The sequence below is a fragment of the Mytilus galloprovincialis genome, chromosome 4 (genome assembly GCF_965363235.1).
Source record: "Mytilus galloprovincialis chromosome 4, xbMytGall1.hap1.1, whole genome shotgun sequence".
NCBI lineage: Eukaryota > Metazoa > Mollusca > Bivalvia > Mytilida > Mytilidae > Mytilus > Mytilus galloprovincialis.
The window spans coordinates 69,305,007-69,321,139 of record NC_134841.1 but is presented as its reverse complement, the minus strand read 5'-3'; the positions used below and the strand labels follow the sequence as shown (position 1 = coordinate 69,321,139).

The 16,133-nt window shown below is 33.0% G+C and overlaps 1 protein-coding gene across 1 annotated transcript; it reads right to left on the bottom strand.

Annotated features, from left to right (window-relative positions):
* Positions 1–170: 170 nt before the first annotated feature.
* On the bottom strand, positions 171–10,434 carry LOC143072819 (uncharacterized). Its single transcript, XM_076247923.1, has 5 exons — positions 10,037–10,434; positions 6,541–6,711; positions 5,578–5,838; positions 2,617–2,876; positions 171–1,785 (listed from the first exon to the last, which is right to left on the bottom strand). The coding sequence occupies exons 1-5, from the start codon at positions 10,393–10,395 to the stop codon at positions 320–322; spliced, it is 2,517 nt and encodes an 838-aa protein (XP_076104038.1). The 5' UTR covers positions 10,396–10,434; the 3' UTR covers positions 171–319.
* Between the last annotated feature and the right edge of the window lie 5,699 nt (positions 10,435–16,133).

Below are 16,133 nucleotides of genomic sequence, written 5' to 3'. Positions count from 1 at the left end.
CTGCACAACTTCAAAGGTCAAGGCGATATAAAGTTACTGTTATACATAAAATGTAACGAAATGGTGTTACATAGAAAAGAGAGGACATGGTACAAATGTATCTCTGAGCGTTCCATGATAAATAAAAATCAGTATATGCACAGCAAAAGCACAAATAAAAACACAAAAAGCAAAGGAACAGCACTTTTATTGCTGTTCTTCATCTCAAAGTCACTTGCTTTTCCAATGAGACAACTATCCATCAAAAAGGTCCTTTAATGACTGTCGTCATTTCATTTCATCTTTTATTGTTTTACGTGTTATACTCATGCAGTAGTATTTAAGCAGGCGTTGATGGTTTTTGATCTGCAATTGTTGGTTTTGGCTTTGGCACTGTTTCTGCTTTCTTTTGTATATTTGATGGCGGAGGATTAGTGACCGTTTCTGCTTTCTTTTGTATATTTGGTGGCGGAGGATTTGTGACCGTTTCTACTTTCTTTTGTATATTTGATGGCGGAGGATTTGTGACCGTTTCTACTTTCTTTTGTATATTTGATGGCGGAGGATTTGTGACCGTTTCTGCTTTCTTTTGTATATTTGATGGCGGAGGATTTGTGACCGTTTCTGCTTTCTTTTGTATATTTGATGGCGGAGGATTTGTGACCGTTTCTGCTTTCTTTTGTATATTTGATGGGGGTGGTGTTTGTCTTTGTCGTCTTGATTTTTTCGTGCTTGTTTGAACAGTTTCCTTTGTTGTAACCGTTTTGAGAGGAACGTTGCTAGTATCCACAGAACTTTCACTTTTCACCGGTATTTTACTTTCCACCTTTTCAGTACTTTTTGCAACCTTATTCACTAGTCCTGATTGGTCAGGTTTTGGAAGATCCGAATTTACATTTTTAACACCTGTTTTGGTTCCTTGATACGTTGATTTGGATTTTGAGGGCACAACTGTTTCGGTATTAGATAAGTCAGGTTGGTTTTCAGATAGATTATCTGGTACGTTTTCTACTCTTGTTTTCCTAGTTTCAGTATTTATAAGGTCTGGATCTGCTTTTGTTATTTCTTTGATTGTTTTCTGTCCTTTAGATACGCCAGTTTTGCTCTGGAGCATTGTCTTTTCTTGCCCTGTAGATTTTGGTGGAATTTTGGTCATCAATGTATCTGATGGGACAAGTGGATCTTTCGGAACAACTGGCTCCGGATCTGTCGGATCGACCGGTGATTTTGATCTTGGTTTGTCTATTCTTTTAAATATTGGAGGATCTTTAGGTTCAAAACTTGGAATTCTCATTTTATCAATAACTCCATTCGTAGATTTAAATTGTATAGTGCCAAAGTTTATCAGCATTGCTGCAATTCCATCAGTTTCAAAGAAAAAATCATCTTCACTAGATTTTGGATATAGGATAAGATCAGTATAGCCATATTCAGCGATCAGCTTATTTTTATTATTTGCTTCATCAAGTATAAACACATCAATTTTCCCGTATGCCGGGTTTTCATAAATTCCTAAATAATCATCTAATTTTCTTTTTGGCATTAAATTCTTGTTTATAGTTGGTTTACTTCTCTTTGGTTTGACTGGTAGCCATGGCTCTGGGAAGGAACATATCGATTTGGTATTCAACCATGGAGTTACACCCAAATACATATCTGCTAAATACTGGTGTAAACTGTACCGGTACAGGAAGTCTTCGTCATCACCTGTCATGGCAGTATATATTCCGACATTCATATCAGGAAAGAGTGTAATCATGTTCTTGTAACCCCATGATGAACCAGTATGTGTTATAATGTTGTAACCTGAAAAATATTAATTATTTCTAGTTTACAGTCCCTCTCAATTTACCTATATGAAATGTTACAAATTGATATCATCAACTACCTTAGCCACAATGTGCAATCGTAGCATGACAACTAGATACCTCTAATAATAAGATTTCAACTTATCGGAAGCAAATAATGGATGTCATCAGTGGCACATGGAACTGCTTAGTATCCTTTCGCAGCAACGAGTACACACACTGCTTTAAATTTTGTTTGTTTTGCTTTATCAGTATTCTTTTAAAGTGCGTTGTTGAGTGCTTTATATCTTTTGGTCTTTGTTTAGCATGATTTTATGTAGTAAATTTCGAAAATCCAGGAAGTATACTCTTACAGTGGAAAAACGTACTTGCAAATTTACTATTCATACAGTATAAATCAAAATTGATTACTTAGTTGTTGGTTAACGTTAATGCTTTGCTTTGAATGTCCCTAAGTTTTAACCTAGATATTTAAATTTTTGCTTTTCTTCATGTATGTTTTTTTTTAAGAATTGTTCCATGTTTTGTCTAGTCAAGTTTTATGGTATCTATACTGTTTGCTCATTTTTTAAGGCCGTAGTGTGACCAATTATAGTTGTTTACATCCTAGTTCATTGTACTTTAGTCTCTGGTAGAAGTTGTCTCATGGGTTATCATACCACTTCACCTTATTTGAACATGCAATATTAATTAAGCTTGTATGTCGTCAATACAAGTACATGTTATACATGCACATAACTTTATGAAAAATGTGATTTCAATAATAAATATTTTAGTACTGTTGTAAATTAACGTACGAAAAATGACTAGATTATTCACGTTACTTTACCTCTATAATGTCCTGTTCTCCATCCTAAAGCATATCCAGTTTGACTAAATGTTTCTGGTACATTTGGTTTCGTATAATATTTAGATAGTGAAGACTTGGCCAACACATTCTCTGGTCTATGAGTATCTTCTAGCGCATCTTCGGACATTACTCGGCGGCCATCTTGGTTCTTGCCATGACTCAATTGAAACATCATCCACTTTGCCATGTCTACTGCGCTGCTAAGAATACAGTTCGCACCACATAAGTCACTCCATCTCCTGCAATATAAAAACTAAATTCAAAACATGGGTATCAGACATTTACAAAACAACAGGAGCAAATCAGAAATATGAAAAAAGGACATGTATATTTTCCTGTTAGTCATGTCATTTTGTTGAAAGCCGTACTTTGACATTTAACTGTTTACTTTTACAAATTGTGACTCGGATGAAGAGTTGTCTCATTGACACTCATGCCAAATCTTCTTATATCTTTATATTACCAAGTAATGTGCACAGAATAAAATGTAAAGGAATCAAAGCTTTGTACAGCCCGTAACAGAGTAGTGATCGAATTCGCGTTTCTTTACCGTCAGAATAAGTCACAATATCGACAAACTTTTTTCAGAGTGACATAATTTAATTTTTTTCATCGACAAAATATTTCATGTCCAACGTGTAAGTTTTCATTGTTTAAGTCGAAGTTTTTTTAACACAGTAAAACATTTTTTATAATCAACCTCTGGCATTGGTATTTTCATTTTAACGGTAAAGGATCAAATACGGGATCTCCGAAGTTTCTATCATTTGTTACGAGGAAATGTTTATTGTACAAACGATGACTGCGACTCAGATAAATTCATTATGAATTGCATAAATACTCATTGATTGAATGACATTGACCTTGACCTTGACTTTATCGGGGTCGCATCCATCGTTTCTACAATAAACATGACCTCATCGATTTGCTCAATGTAGATATTATATACTGCTTGCACTGTATGGGATTATTCAACACTGTAATAGTTTTTCTTTCGTCTGATACAGAATACCCCAGATCATAAATATTGTTAGATACCACTAATCGTTCCAACAATCAAGACAACAGAGACAAACAGGGAAAAAAATATGAAAATGAAAAGATATGACTTAAGTGTTAGCATGTTCAGGGAGACGGCACTCAATTTACAAAAAAATAATTGATGTTTTAAGGAACTGTAGAGGTGTCCACAGGTTTTCAACAAGGGTAGGATTCAAAACCTTGAATATGAAAGCCTCGAAATCCATGATACTTTTTCTGTGCGGTAGTTATATCTACAAAATCCAATCATGTACACGACATATAATACATGTATATTCATATATGTATATTTATATATTGGGAATTTATTTTTGTTTCGAAACAGAATTATAAGGTTATGTATAAGTGCCTCCGTTTACTGCACAATTGTAAATTGTCTTCCTAAAGACCAGCAAAAATAAATGGCACAAGTTCACGTAGTCATAAAAAAAAGTCGTATACTTTACGTTATCGAACAAAAAATCAGAAATACGGAATATTATATGTGAAATCCGTTTCCCCTGCATATTTTAAAAGTCAAAGAAAAATGTTTTCCCTGATACAAACGTTTTAAGAACCAGCTTTGTGTAACCTATAGACAAATTCGACTGGATATAAGGAAGTTAATGTTTACTCTGATTTGAAATTATCTTTTAGAACTTTTTTTAGTAATTGAGAACCTATGTTGTTTATGGGTAATAGGTGAAATGTTGCATGATCCCTCAATATGACAGCAAGCGCAGTTTTCCGGACGATTTTCATTTGTACACTGCTAAAAACTGTCAGGTCCTGGCCATGGTATATTTTGGAGAAAATTTTTTTTACTGATTTTTACTAAAAAAAAATATTCTCTGTGTGTGCCATTGCAAGAAATAGTTTTGCTCGTTATTTTGTCATATCAAAAAAAATTGTCAAACAAAAATTTTCCCGTTTAAATTTTACTAGAAAAAAGTTTGGCATGTGAAACGGACGAAGACATATTCTAACAGAAGTACAAATACCAGTCCTCCCTTTTGTGTATACATATGAGAAAACATTTCAAAGTTATTGATTGAATTCAAATCCATCACACATACGGTACAAATTGTAAAAATAAAGGACTTCATTCCTATCAAACACCTTTTTAATTGTTTACCAGTATATTTCTTTTAGTTTTGGGTAAAATTGTAAAGGAAATAATACTATCAAGACGTCCTTCCATAAATTGTTTTTTTCTGTTCTGACTTTGAAGAAATGACTACTTTTCGCCCAATCGAAATGGTACATGGACATATTTAGTTCATATTATTAGAATTATTTTCAATATTATCGGTATTAAACTTGATTATCGACTGTACACATGAAAGTTTGTCAGCATTGTCAATCTTTTTAACGTTAAAGTACCAATAGTTCGGTCACTACTCAATTAAGTTTGTCGATAACGTAGCTAATTTTGACGGTAAAGAAACATCAATTCGATCACTTCTCTGTTACGGACTGTACCATACATTTTGGGAATGCTTTCTTTACTTACTAGTAATAACAATGGTCTCGAGATACGATGATAGTCCGTCGGAAGAGGACGATAAATGGCTGATCCGTTTAAGAGAGAGCCACATCTCTTTCACGTTAAAGACAGTCACCCTTGTAGATTTCGAAAAAGAGCAGGCTAATGCAACTACAAGGCAGAACTCGCAACCGAAAGGTTGAAATGGATTAATATAAGTCTCAATAACTTGTTTCCCGAATCCATGATTAATAAAAATGTTAAAACTAAACTATTAAAAATAAATATTTTCAATGTAAAATGCAAAATAAAAATGTAATTCAGGTTCTTATTTTGTTGAAGTTTATATTTTCGTCGAATAAACATTTTAGAAAAGTTTTAAATTAAGACATGTAAATCGGGGTTTAAACACATAAATGAATTATTTACGTTACCTTGACAATTCAAACGGGACCGGATGTAGCTCTCCATAGACATCGAGGTAACCCTGGGCTAGGTCAATTAAACTTTCATTTGCAGTAGTGAAGAAGTCGGAATCTGTCATTCCCAGTTTTTGAAAAAAATGGTTCTGTATTAAATTTTCAAATGTTGCTTTGCCAATTTTTTCAGCAAGTCTTGCAGCCTGTCCATACATAATATTACTGTAGTAGAAACTGTCTCTGAATCGTCCTCTTGGTTTTAGCTCCATCAGACGTCTGTTCGATACAATGAAATACAACAAGTAAGAAAACAATTATTGTATGGCTCAAAATGTAATACTTATAACTTATAACACTTTCAAATATAGTTAAGATGCATGATGTTGCCTATACGCTATAAAATAATTACGGGTGTCACAGAGCTTGACTATCCATGATGTCTCACACGTTCGGTATTTACAAAAAGGTCATGCTAGGGTTTTACGTACAATGAGCTGCTAGATTTAAAGATTTGACGAATTCAAAGTTGTATAATTATCGTTTAGACAACTGACCAAAATCACTAAACCATTTGGTGTGTGAATTAAGTAACTGCTACATCTGATTTTTTTATTTTCATGGTTCATAAAAAGCCATATTTCGTATATACACTTCGGGCACCAGAGCCATATAAATGTCCGGAAACAAGGTAAAACATCCGGGAACTGCATTCAAAGCTTATTTCTGTACAATATAGAAATGTAGCTTTTGAACTAGTAGGGAAACGGAAGTAGACAATATTATATATCATGACTGATAGGAACATTCCATTTAAATAAATATTCCTTAAGTTAATATACATTGCACATGCACACATTAACTACGCTTTACGTCCTTGGATTGTGTAGATCCACACACTGACAGCGACTAGAAAGTAATTTATTGTTTACATGACTTTGTATAACTATCATTTAAGCAAAAAACAATATGAAAACTTACCTGATTAGATTTTTCCTATTCAATGTACTATCAAATCGTATAAAATTATGCATTGGTATCCCCATTCTGTGTGACAGAAGGTCCCGGATGGTAGCGAATTTAGACCTAAGATATCCATCAAAGACCGGGTAGTTTTTATAAAACTCTGCTACTCGGCTATTCAAACTGTAGCTGTAATCAACAAAGCAAATTCTTTAAGCAAATAAAAATTAAATATTCTGCACCGAGGAGCTTTTCTAATTTTATGTTCATCAAGCACGCCCAAACTTCTAAGTCTTAGCGTTCTTGATGAAAACACTATTATTTTAGTAGTAATGAAATGTACGACTAATTATAACATTATACTATTCATATCACATAAGTTTTCTTGTTCTGAATATGCATTTAATTTGCAGTTGGATGCTAAACAGTTGTCCGTCATCATCGTCGTCTGGTATACGTAATGTGATATGTTTTATGCTCTAGTCTTGAAGTTGGGAGGTTACCAATAGAAAACTATATTAAAGTCCAGTCTCTACTTTATTTGGCTAGGCTACACACTAAAGATATTAATCCTCTTTTAAAGGAATCATTTGAAAATTGTAAGATGTTAGATTCTCAAAATGATTACCCCCTATGCCAAAGATATTATCCCCAAAGAGATAGATGATCCCCAAAAGTTGTTTTCTTGTAAAACTTTAAAGGAAGTCAAATCTCTAAACAATGTTAGCAAAGGAGGAAATTTTAATAAATATAAATCCTCTATAAAACTAATATTGAAAATGTATGTGAACATAATAAACTTTTTCTCTACAAAGATCTCAAAACAGATACTGAGACAGAATTTTACTTGTCATATTCAAACTTTGAATTTCGTAAACCTATTACTAAATTTAGAATATGTGATTATAGTCTGGAACTTGAATTAGGTAGATATAAAAAAAAGTACCACGAAATCTTAGATTATGTAATTTTTGCCCTATAAAAAAAATATAGATGATGAATTTCACTTCTTCTTTCATTGAGAAATAATTACTTCTCTGAAATTGCCTCTCAAAATCCCGACTTTATGAGTTGCACTACTAAAAAAAAAGCTACAATATATACGCAATCCATCAAATTTTCAACAGGTACAAAGTTTAGGTTCCTTTTTAAAACAGTCAACGGAACTGGGGACAGGGGACTCTTTATTTACAATGGTTAAAAGTTTTGTGGTATATTGATATGTTGTAATTTGTATTTTGACTTGTCACTATATTATATATATTATACCCATATATTATATGTATGAGTGTATGTTAGTTTTGTTTTTTTTGTGTTTTTTTAGTTTGTCAAAATTGTTTCATTTGTTTATATGGCAATAAATAAATTTTGTGTATTTACTGTGTTCTGATTGGTTAAAATTATTAGTTTTATTTTCAATGTTGTCAATTTTGATGGCGACACGCCCACTCTGACGTTGTGTATTCATACGCCAACATGTGTGTACGTTGTTATTGTCAAGATAAATAATATAAAAAGTTCTTTGAGCCTTATTTTTGATAGAAATTTATTTATAATGAATGGCAATAATTTATTTTGATTTTATTGAACCATAAAACTAATTTTTGACTCTTCACATTTTACATAATCCGCTTCGCGGATTATTCAATGTGAAGAGTCAAAAATTAGTTTTATGGTTCAATAAAATCAAAATAAATAATAGCCATTCATTAAATAAAGATTATTTATTCCGTTTATAAATGTTGCCGAAAAGCGGCCTTTTTGTACCAGGCTGGGCTGCTTCTTTTTCTTGAGACCGACATAAATATTGTATATAATTAATTGTTAGCGCTACCAGTTAAACATTATGACTATACAAGTCAACTTACAATCACGCTTTATAATAACAATGTACAATACCGTGTATACTGTCATCAAAGTTCATGTTTTTTTTTAATTTACACCATTTCTATTGAAAGTAAAATGACCTCGGGAATAGTCATAGGTCACAATATAATTTACTTGTTAACACATTAAACAAGACATGTCGCCAATAACCAGATTGTTATGAAACGACTGTCAAGAAACAGCGGGGGAAAGGGAAATGAAATGACAAATATCATGTGAATTCGCGTCACAACTATTTTTGTTCAACTTGAACTTGTTTATCTCAATGCAACATTTTGTTTTTGATAATATTATTACGGCAGTACAACCGACATACATTAATATATGTGCCCTCCTTTGTACAACCATGGTAGTATACATCATGTATAAAACTTCTATGATGCAATGTATTTATACTGCCATAGTTCAAATTTTTCAAATATTTATTGTCATATAAACTTTGAACAATAAGTTTGTGACAAATAATATAAACATACACAAAATACATACAACTTATATACTTGATATACAGAAATGAAAGATATTACACAATACTATTTGCGTGATATATTTTTGATAAAATATGATAAATATTTTCAAACTTGAATAAAACCCACCAGATTCCTGAAGGAAATTAAATATGTAGTATTTTTTTCAAAATATAAAAGAAAATACTTTAAATCATATATATCCAGATTAAAATAAAAAAAATCAGGAGACCTACTATGAATTATTTGGTTTCGTTGAAAAATGTCTTCAATTATAATAGACAGTCATACAAGTGAGAGGTTTAGCGCTTATAAAACCAGGTTCACACCACCATTTTCTACATTTGAAAATGCCTGTAATAAGTCAGGAATATGACAGTTGTTGTCCGTTCGTTTGATGTGTTTTATCATTTGATTTTTCCATTTGATTAGGGACTTTCCATTTTGAATTTTCCTCGGAGTTCAGTATTTTTGTGATTTTACTTTTTTCCAAATCCGGGTTAAGAATAAAGGATAACTGGATAAAGGTAACTGCCCGTGGAAAGTTTCGATTTAAGGTTTGCAAGATAAAAGCAATGTGGAACTAGATACCCCAGTGCAACTTAAAACTGGTTGAAACTGGTTGAGTAACTCGGAATATTTCAATCCATATTCGTGCCTAATTTTCTCCCGCGCGAATGCAGCCATTCTAGATCAACCGAATTTAACGACTGAATTATTCGGGTCATTGTTTGAGCCGGTAATATCCAGAGATAACATACATAGAATGAGGTGTCTGCGTGATCAACAACAATATCTCTTTAGAAGATGCAATTGGTATTTACTCAAATCAAATGAAAAATACATGTTGAAATAACACATATGATAAAAGTAGACGAGGGATATATGTCAATGAGACATCAAACCGACAAAAAAAAAATGCTTGTCACCATAAAAGTTCTTTCAATATTTTGCTTGAAATATTTCAATCCATCGTATTTTTCCAACTGATAGTTGGCTGAACTACATCAACGAACAAAACAATAACTTTGAACCTTGTTTCAGAAACGTATGTTTAAAAAAGTCCTTAAATAATTTGTCATTCAATTGGTTCTATCTTGAAATAATTTGTCAGTACATATTTTTCTCGTAGTTTTAATCTTTAAGATAGTTAAACTTACTTTCTATTCTGGTCAGTAAGTTTTGCCAAGAGTGCACTCGTAAACCCCTTCGTCAATGATGCTATTCCAAAAAGTGTGGTATTTGTTACTGGTTCCTTGGTTTTTAAAGAATTCACCCCAAAACCATCAGCATACACAATCTTTCCATTCTTCACAATAGAGACAGATAAAGCTGGATTGTTTTTACGACAGGCAAAAGAATCCTGTATCGTTTGATGCACTATTTTAGTGTCCGGTAATTTTACTATTTTAGTGTCCGGTAATTTTACTATTTTAGTGTCCGGTATTTCAACTGCACATAATGAAAACTTAAGAAGAAACCCAGCTAAAAAACTCACAGACAAAGCAACGTCCTTCATCGCCTTATCCTTAAAGGTCTTAGTTTAATTGTAACTAATATATGTATATTTAATGGTATAATTTATATTCGTCAAATTTCGTCATTTGTCATGTTTCGTATTTAAAATAATTCATAAACAATTGTTGTTTTACTAGATTAATATCCTTAAGCCTTTTGATGGACATATACTTTTCTTGCCTCAGGGAAACTTATAAGAAAGATGTATTTTAGGACTACCAAACGATTAACTGGATACTTTTAGAATAGTATAATAGTAATAAATAAGAGTTGTTTGTTTACCGTTGTTAAAACTCGTAAACCATTTTGAATAAACAAACTAAGAGAAAAGAACATGCGTTGGAATCGCATGGACTCAAAATAGGACCAGACCAGGTGCACCATCCGTAATACAATACTACCCGTGAGGCAAACTCGGCAAATTCGTTATATTCTCTATTGTTATATCGCTAATTTCATACTAAGGGTGACTTGGGTCTATAATACTTTGGTTTCTTTTGGTCTTCCTCAGACAGTCAGTAAAGCACTTGTCTTAGTGGGACATACGTTTGTGGAGTATATAAATCGATAAACATATATGATACAAGTATACTGTGCAAGAGCTGTATAGCTAGTCAAGGTCGTTAAAAATTTCCATTTGTTGTACAAGTTAGTATACAGCATCAAACGAAGGCCACTGATTCACAATTTTTCTACTTGCCTTACTTTAATAGTATCCTTGGAGTCAAGCTAACTTAAAGTAATTTGTGATAAACGAGATACACACAATCGTAAACTGTAATACTTTGTACTGTATAAAATTATGTACTCTGATGTTATGTAGTGTTTTGATATATCTTTCGTTTTAAAATGGAGTGGGCTTTATTTTTACAACATAGGACGAAAATGCTTGTTTTCATACCATAACAACAATAAAAATACCAAAAAATACTAACAGAAAACATGATTTGGCATGATAAAAAATAAAGATGAAATACTCCAGGGTTGCGCAGAATATTTCTTAACCATGCGAAAATGCTCAAAACTGAACTTTTAAATTATTTGAAATATAAAAAGTAAAAACTCCTCAAATAATTCCATAATAACAAGTGCTTAACTTCATCAGGCAAAGTTGTTTTTCTTCCTGCTTTTGGTTCTTTGTGTTTTCAGTCTATGTACAATCTTTCTGTGAAGTTACTGTGATCTTGGAAACTGTAGGAGGAATTGATTACATTGTACATACATTAGGGACCCATTTTCCCTGACCGTCCTCACCATATCATAACTCGGTTTTAGACCTCGTCTAATCCGGACCAAAAATTCACGTTTTTAAATACTTACAAAATAAATGTTTTTAAATACTTGCAAAAAAAAGTTTGTGTTGTTTTCTCTTCAATTTCAACATTTGTAAGAAGAAGATGCTTTATTTCCATAAAATGGGCTCACAAGGAGCATAATATAATATCATTGTAATATAATATTCTTTTACAAATATAATAAACAACACAAAGTTACAAACACAAATAAGAAACAACAGTTTTCACATATTAGTATATATATAAAACCTTTGTCTCAGGCACACCTCTGGAAAGTAACAAAAAAAAAAATACTGTGAGTAGGCTAAATATATCTAGTTGAACTGCAAAAGGCACCAAGGGACGGTGCTATATGGCATGGTGGGTGCATATTAAAATGTGTATCGGGACATTAATGATATGGTAAGATATGGTAAGAAGTTGCACATAAATGGTATGTCATCCTCGTGCCTAGTGCAGAGGAGTCAGTACTCTTTAAAGTGACACACTGCAAGAGGCACCAAGGGACAATGCTAATTGACATGCCAAAGTGCACAAATTACGAAAAAGATAAAATATTACCAGTTTAATAAAAAATAATAATTATACAAACAAGAAGGTAATAGTACTTGTACGATGTGCCACGGTCCTGTACTCCACCATGCCAACCTCGTGCCTAGTGCAGAAAGCCTGATTAAATATTTATCTTTTAAGTTGTATTTTATCTTCATCAATTAACTCATAGACAGATATCAAAATATCAAGATTCTCTACATTAAGAAGCCATATTAGTTTTTGGCTAGGAATCAAATGCTTAAAGTTTGGGCATAGTGAGTCAATAGTGGAATTCAAATAATTTCTCTTATCTTGAGATGATGTACATGAGAATAAAAAAATGTTTTTCATCATCAACTTCATTTGAGGTGAACCTGAGACATATTCTGTCTTGTCGGAGAGTACCCTGATAGCGACCTTGTTCAATTCTTAGTCTGTGAGAAGAAATACGCAATCGAGTGAAATTTCTCCTCTGCTCAGGTGATTGTAATATAGTAAGGTATCTTTCAAGACCAAAATGAGTCTTAAAAGTGCTATAGCTACAAAGCTTCCCATCAGCACAATTGTGCATTTGGTTTCTCCACTGTATTTCATAGTGCTCATACAAAAACTTTTTAATTAAAATTTTGAATCTAAAGTTGCTTGCAAAGGTTAGACTGTCAACCCCATTTATTTATTTTTGCAAATAGTTTAAAGATCCATACCAAGAGGGAATTTTTGATTCAAATAATAGCTTTGACTCTAAATATGCATCTTTTAGTAAGGGAAAGGATGAACCCAAATTTTCAAGCCGGTGCCAGTATCTGATCATAGATTTGGTGATATCAAAATGTAAAGGAAATCTCCCAAGTTCTGAAAGAGTGGCAATGTTTGTTGCTCTTTTCCCCACACCTAGTAATAATTTACAAAATCTCGTATGTAATCTTTCTGAAAAAAAGTTTAGGATAGGCTTGATCAACTGTAGAAGTCTGAGAATTTAATTTTTTTTTGAAAGGATTAAAAAAGCCCCAAATTTCCGAACTATACAAAAGAATGGGTTTAATTGTATAATAAAATACATGGAGGCTGTTTTTGATATTGGGATTCAGTGATAAAAAGTCCTTTCGTAGCTTGTAGTATGCTTTCAATGCCTTATTGTACAATTCCTTCTGAGCAAAGGAAAAAGATCCTGATGCACTAAATGTTATACCTAAATATTTACAATGTTGAACACAATCTATCAACATGTCATCAAAATAAAAATTATGTTTTATATGCCTGCCTGCTTTGTTAAATACCATCACCTTAGTTTTTTTTTAGATTAATTTTCATACACCAATCTTTACAATAATTCAAGTGGATGTGTTTTATTGTCTGAATGTGAAATTTTGACCTATTATGAATAATTCATACAAAAGATCTAGAGACATTGTAATAGACGATAGTTTTGGAGATCGGAAACTCTAGCTTGTTGTGACCAAGTTTGATTGATAATTATCATCTGTTTAAGTCCAGTGGCAACTATTTCATACACATTCACAAGGATTTGTTTCTCACTATATAAAAACATTCAGGATAGATTAAGTCAAGAACAAATTCGATATCATACAAATATATTTACTGTAAATGAAATATGTATCGACCGAGATGAAGGATGGACATTTAAATTGCCACTACTAGAGGTGAATTTGGTGTAAAAAAAATGCTAGCATCAGAAATCCTACGAACTCATTAAAAGGGTTTTGCAAGTGTTCAAAGAGTAGACAACGTTAATATACCCACTGCACGTGGGATACGTCATCAGCCTCTCCTCTTCTATTTATTCATGGTACAAGCTAAGCAGTTTATTACTGTTATCCATCTTCAGTATACTACGTAAGAATCTAAGGAAAACATATCATTCCTGGTGGTTGCCTGGTACAAATGTATATGCATTCATATCAGGAAATCAGATAAATAAGAATATTTCAAAAATTAAACAGAGAAGTACAAATCACTGCAATGGATTACCAGAGAAATAAGAATTGGTTTGACCATGATCTTTCTGGGATAGACATCAATGTTCAACATACACTTGATCCCCTTTCTTCAGTTATTTGATACAATCTTTCTCTAAGCAAAAATCATTTAAAAGCACTGAAGCGGTTAAGCTAGGTTCACACTGCCAATCAGATCAACTCGATGATCCCGATTGTCCAAATTTCCACGACTAAACGTGACCAAATTCATGATCGGCCCTGTTTACGACTTCTACCCGACTGCTGTCCGACTGTACACGACCTTTACCCGATTATTCACGACTCCATCACGACTCAAACCCGACCAATAATTGAATACATAATCGATAATCCCGACCAATTGACGATCTCTACACGATCTTTACTCGACTAGCTGGTCTAAATCAACTATACTCGATCTCAGCCTGATCTCTGCCAGAGCAGATCGGCTTGGTCGTATAAGAGTCGTAATGATAGTCGGGCATTGGTCGGGTATGTACAATTTCAGTAATAAAAACATCTGATTATTTTTAAGATAACCCACTGCAGCGGAGGAAGCAATAAATGACCCTTGTCCGTCCGTAAGTACGTATACGTACGTCCCAATAACTAGTTTCCGTTCTCTTATTTTATTTTGCCTTTAACTAAATTTTATGAAACGCAATACCATAAAACACAGATCAAGTGCGAATTTGGGTAGTGTCACTTATACCTTTCTTGAGCAATGACTCTTTATAAAGTTATATGCAAGCTGAGGCAGTATCTGTGTCGATCCAATGGACACGTACCCGTTTGTTTGGTTGGATTTTGTAGTTAACAGAAGGTCTGAGTAAAATTATATATAATATTTAAAATATCTACATGGAATTAAAGCAGTTGGATTGTTTGGCAAGATGGTTAGAGCTTAAATAAACAGATTAATAGATATGGCAGAGCTTGTAGAGAGTGTAGAAAACATACAAAAATGGGTAGACAGCAAAGGTAACCTAAAAATCTAGATAATTCAGTGGCTAAAAAGGCGACCACTGTGTGGGAAGTATAAATAGTAATCACAAAAATACTGAACGACAAGGAAAATTTAATCGGAAAGTCCCTAAGCAAATGGCAAAATCAAAATGATGAGAGACTTGCAGGAGGAAAAAAGAGGACCTCAATGGTTATAAAAATATAAAAACTTCCTGAAGGTAAAGTAGGACGCTGGTTTGTTCAATGGGAGTTACTGCTCTTTTTCCTTCAAAATGAGATTTGTCACTAGATTAGTACTGATGTTAGCTATATATAGATAGCAATATGCATAAATATTACCATCCCCCTTTCCTTGCTTTCTTACAAATTAAGCCTACTGTTTGTGTCATATACGTGCATATGCATGTACATGTAATCAGTATTTTCCATAGATCTGATACCCAGTAGTTGAATGGTTCAAGATATTTCTTTTTTGGTGTATCCATGGCAAGTAGGACGCTGGTTTGTTCAATGGGAGTTACTGCTCTTTTTCCTTCAAAATGAGATTTGTCACTAGATTAGTACTGATGTTAGCTATATATAGATAGCAATATGCATAAATATTACCATCCCCCTTTCCTTGCTTTCTTACAAATTAAGCCTACTGTTTGTGTCATATACGTGCATATGCATGTACATGTAATCAGTATTTTCCATAGATCTGATACCCAGTAGTTGAATGGTTCAAGATATTTCTTTTTTGGTGTATCCATGGCAAGTAGGACGCTGGTTTGTTCAATGGGAGTTACTGCTCTTTTTCCTTCAAAATGAGATTTGTCACTAGATTAGTACTGATGTTAGCTATATATAGATAGCAATATGCATAAATATTACCATCCCCCTTTCCTTGCTTTCTTACAAATGAAGCCTACTGTTTGTGTCATATACGTGCATATGCATGTACATGTAATCAGTATTTTCCATAGATC

What these genes read in the sequence shown, in the direction of transcription:
- LOC143072819 (XM_076247923.1), bottom strand. Translation starts at nt 10,395, where the DNA reads ATGAAGGACGTTGCTTTGTCTGTGAGTTTTTTAGCTGGGTTTCTTCTT. An exon ending in CTTACTGACCAGAATAGAAA is followed by an intron (nt 6,712 to 10,036) that starts GTAAGTTTAACT and finishes TGTTGATTACAG; the next exon opens with CTACAGTTTGAATAGCCGAG. An exon ending in GTCCCGTTTGAATTGTCAAG is followed by an intron (nt 2,877 to 5,577) that starts GTAACGTAAATA and finishes TTTATATTGCAG; the next exon opens with GAGATGGAGTGACTTATGTG.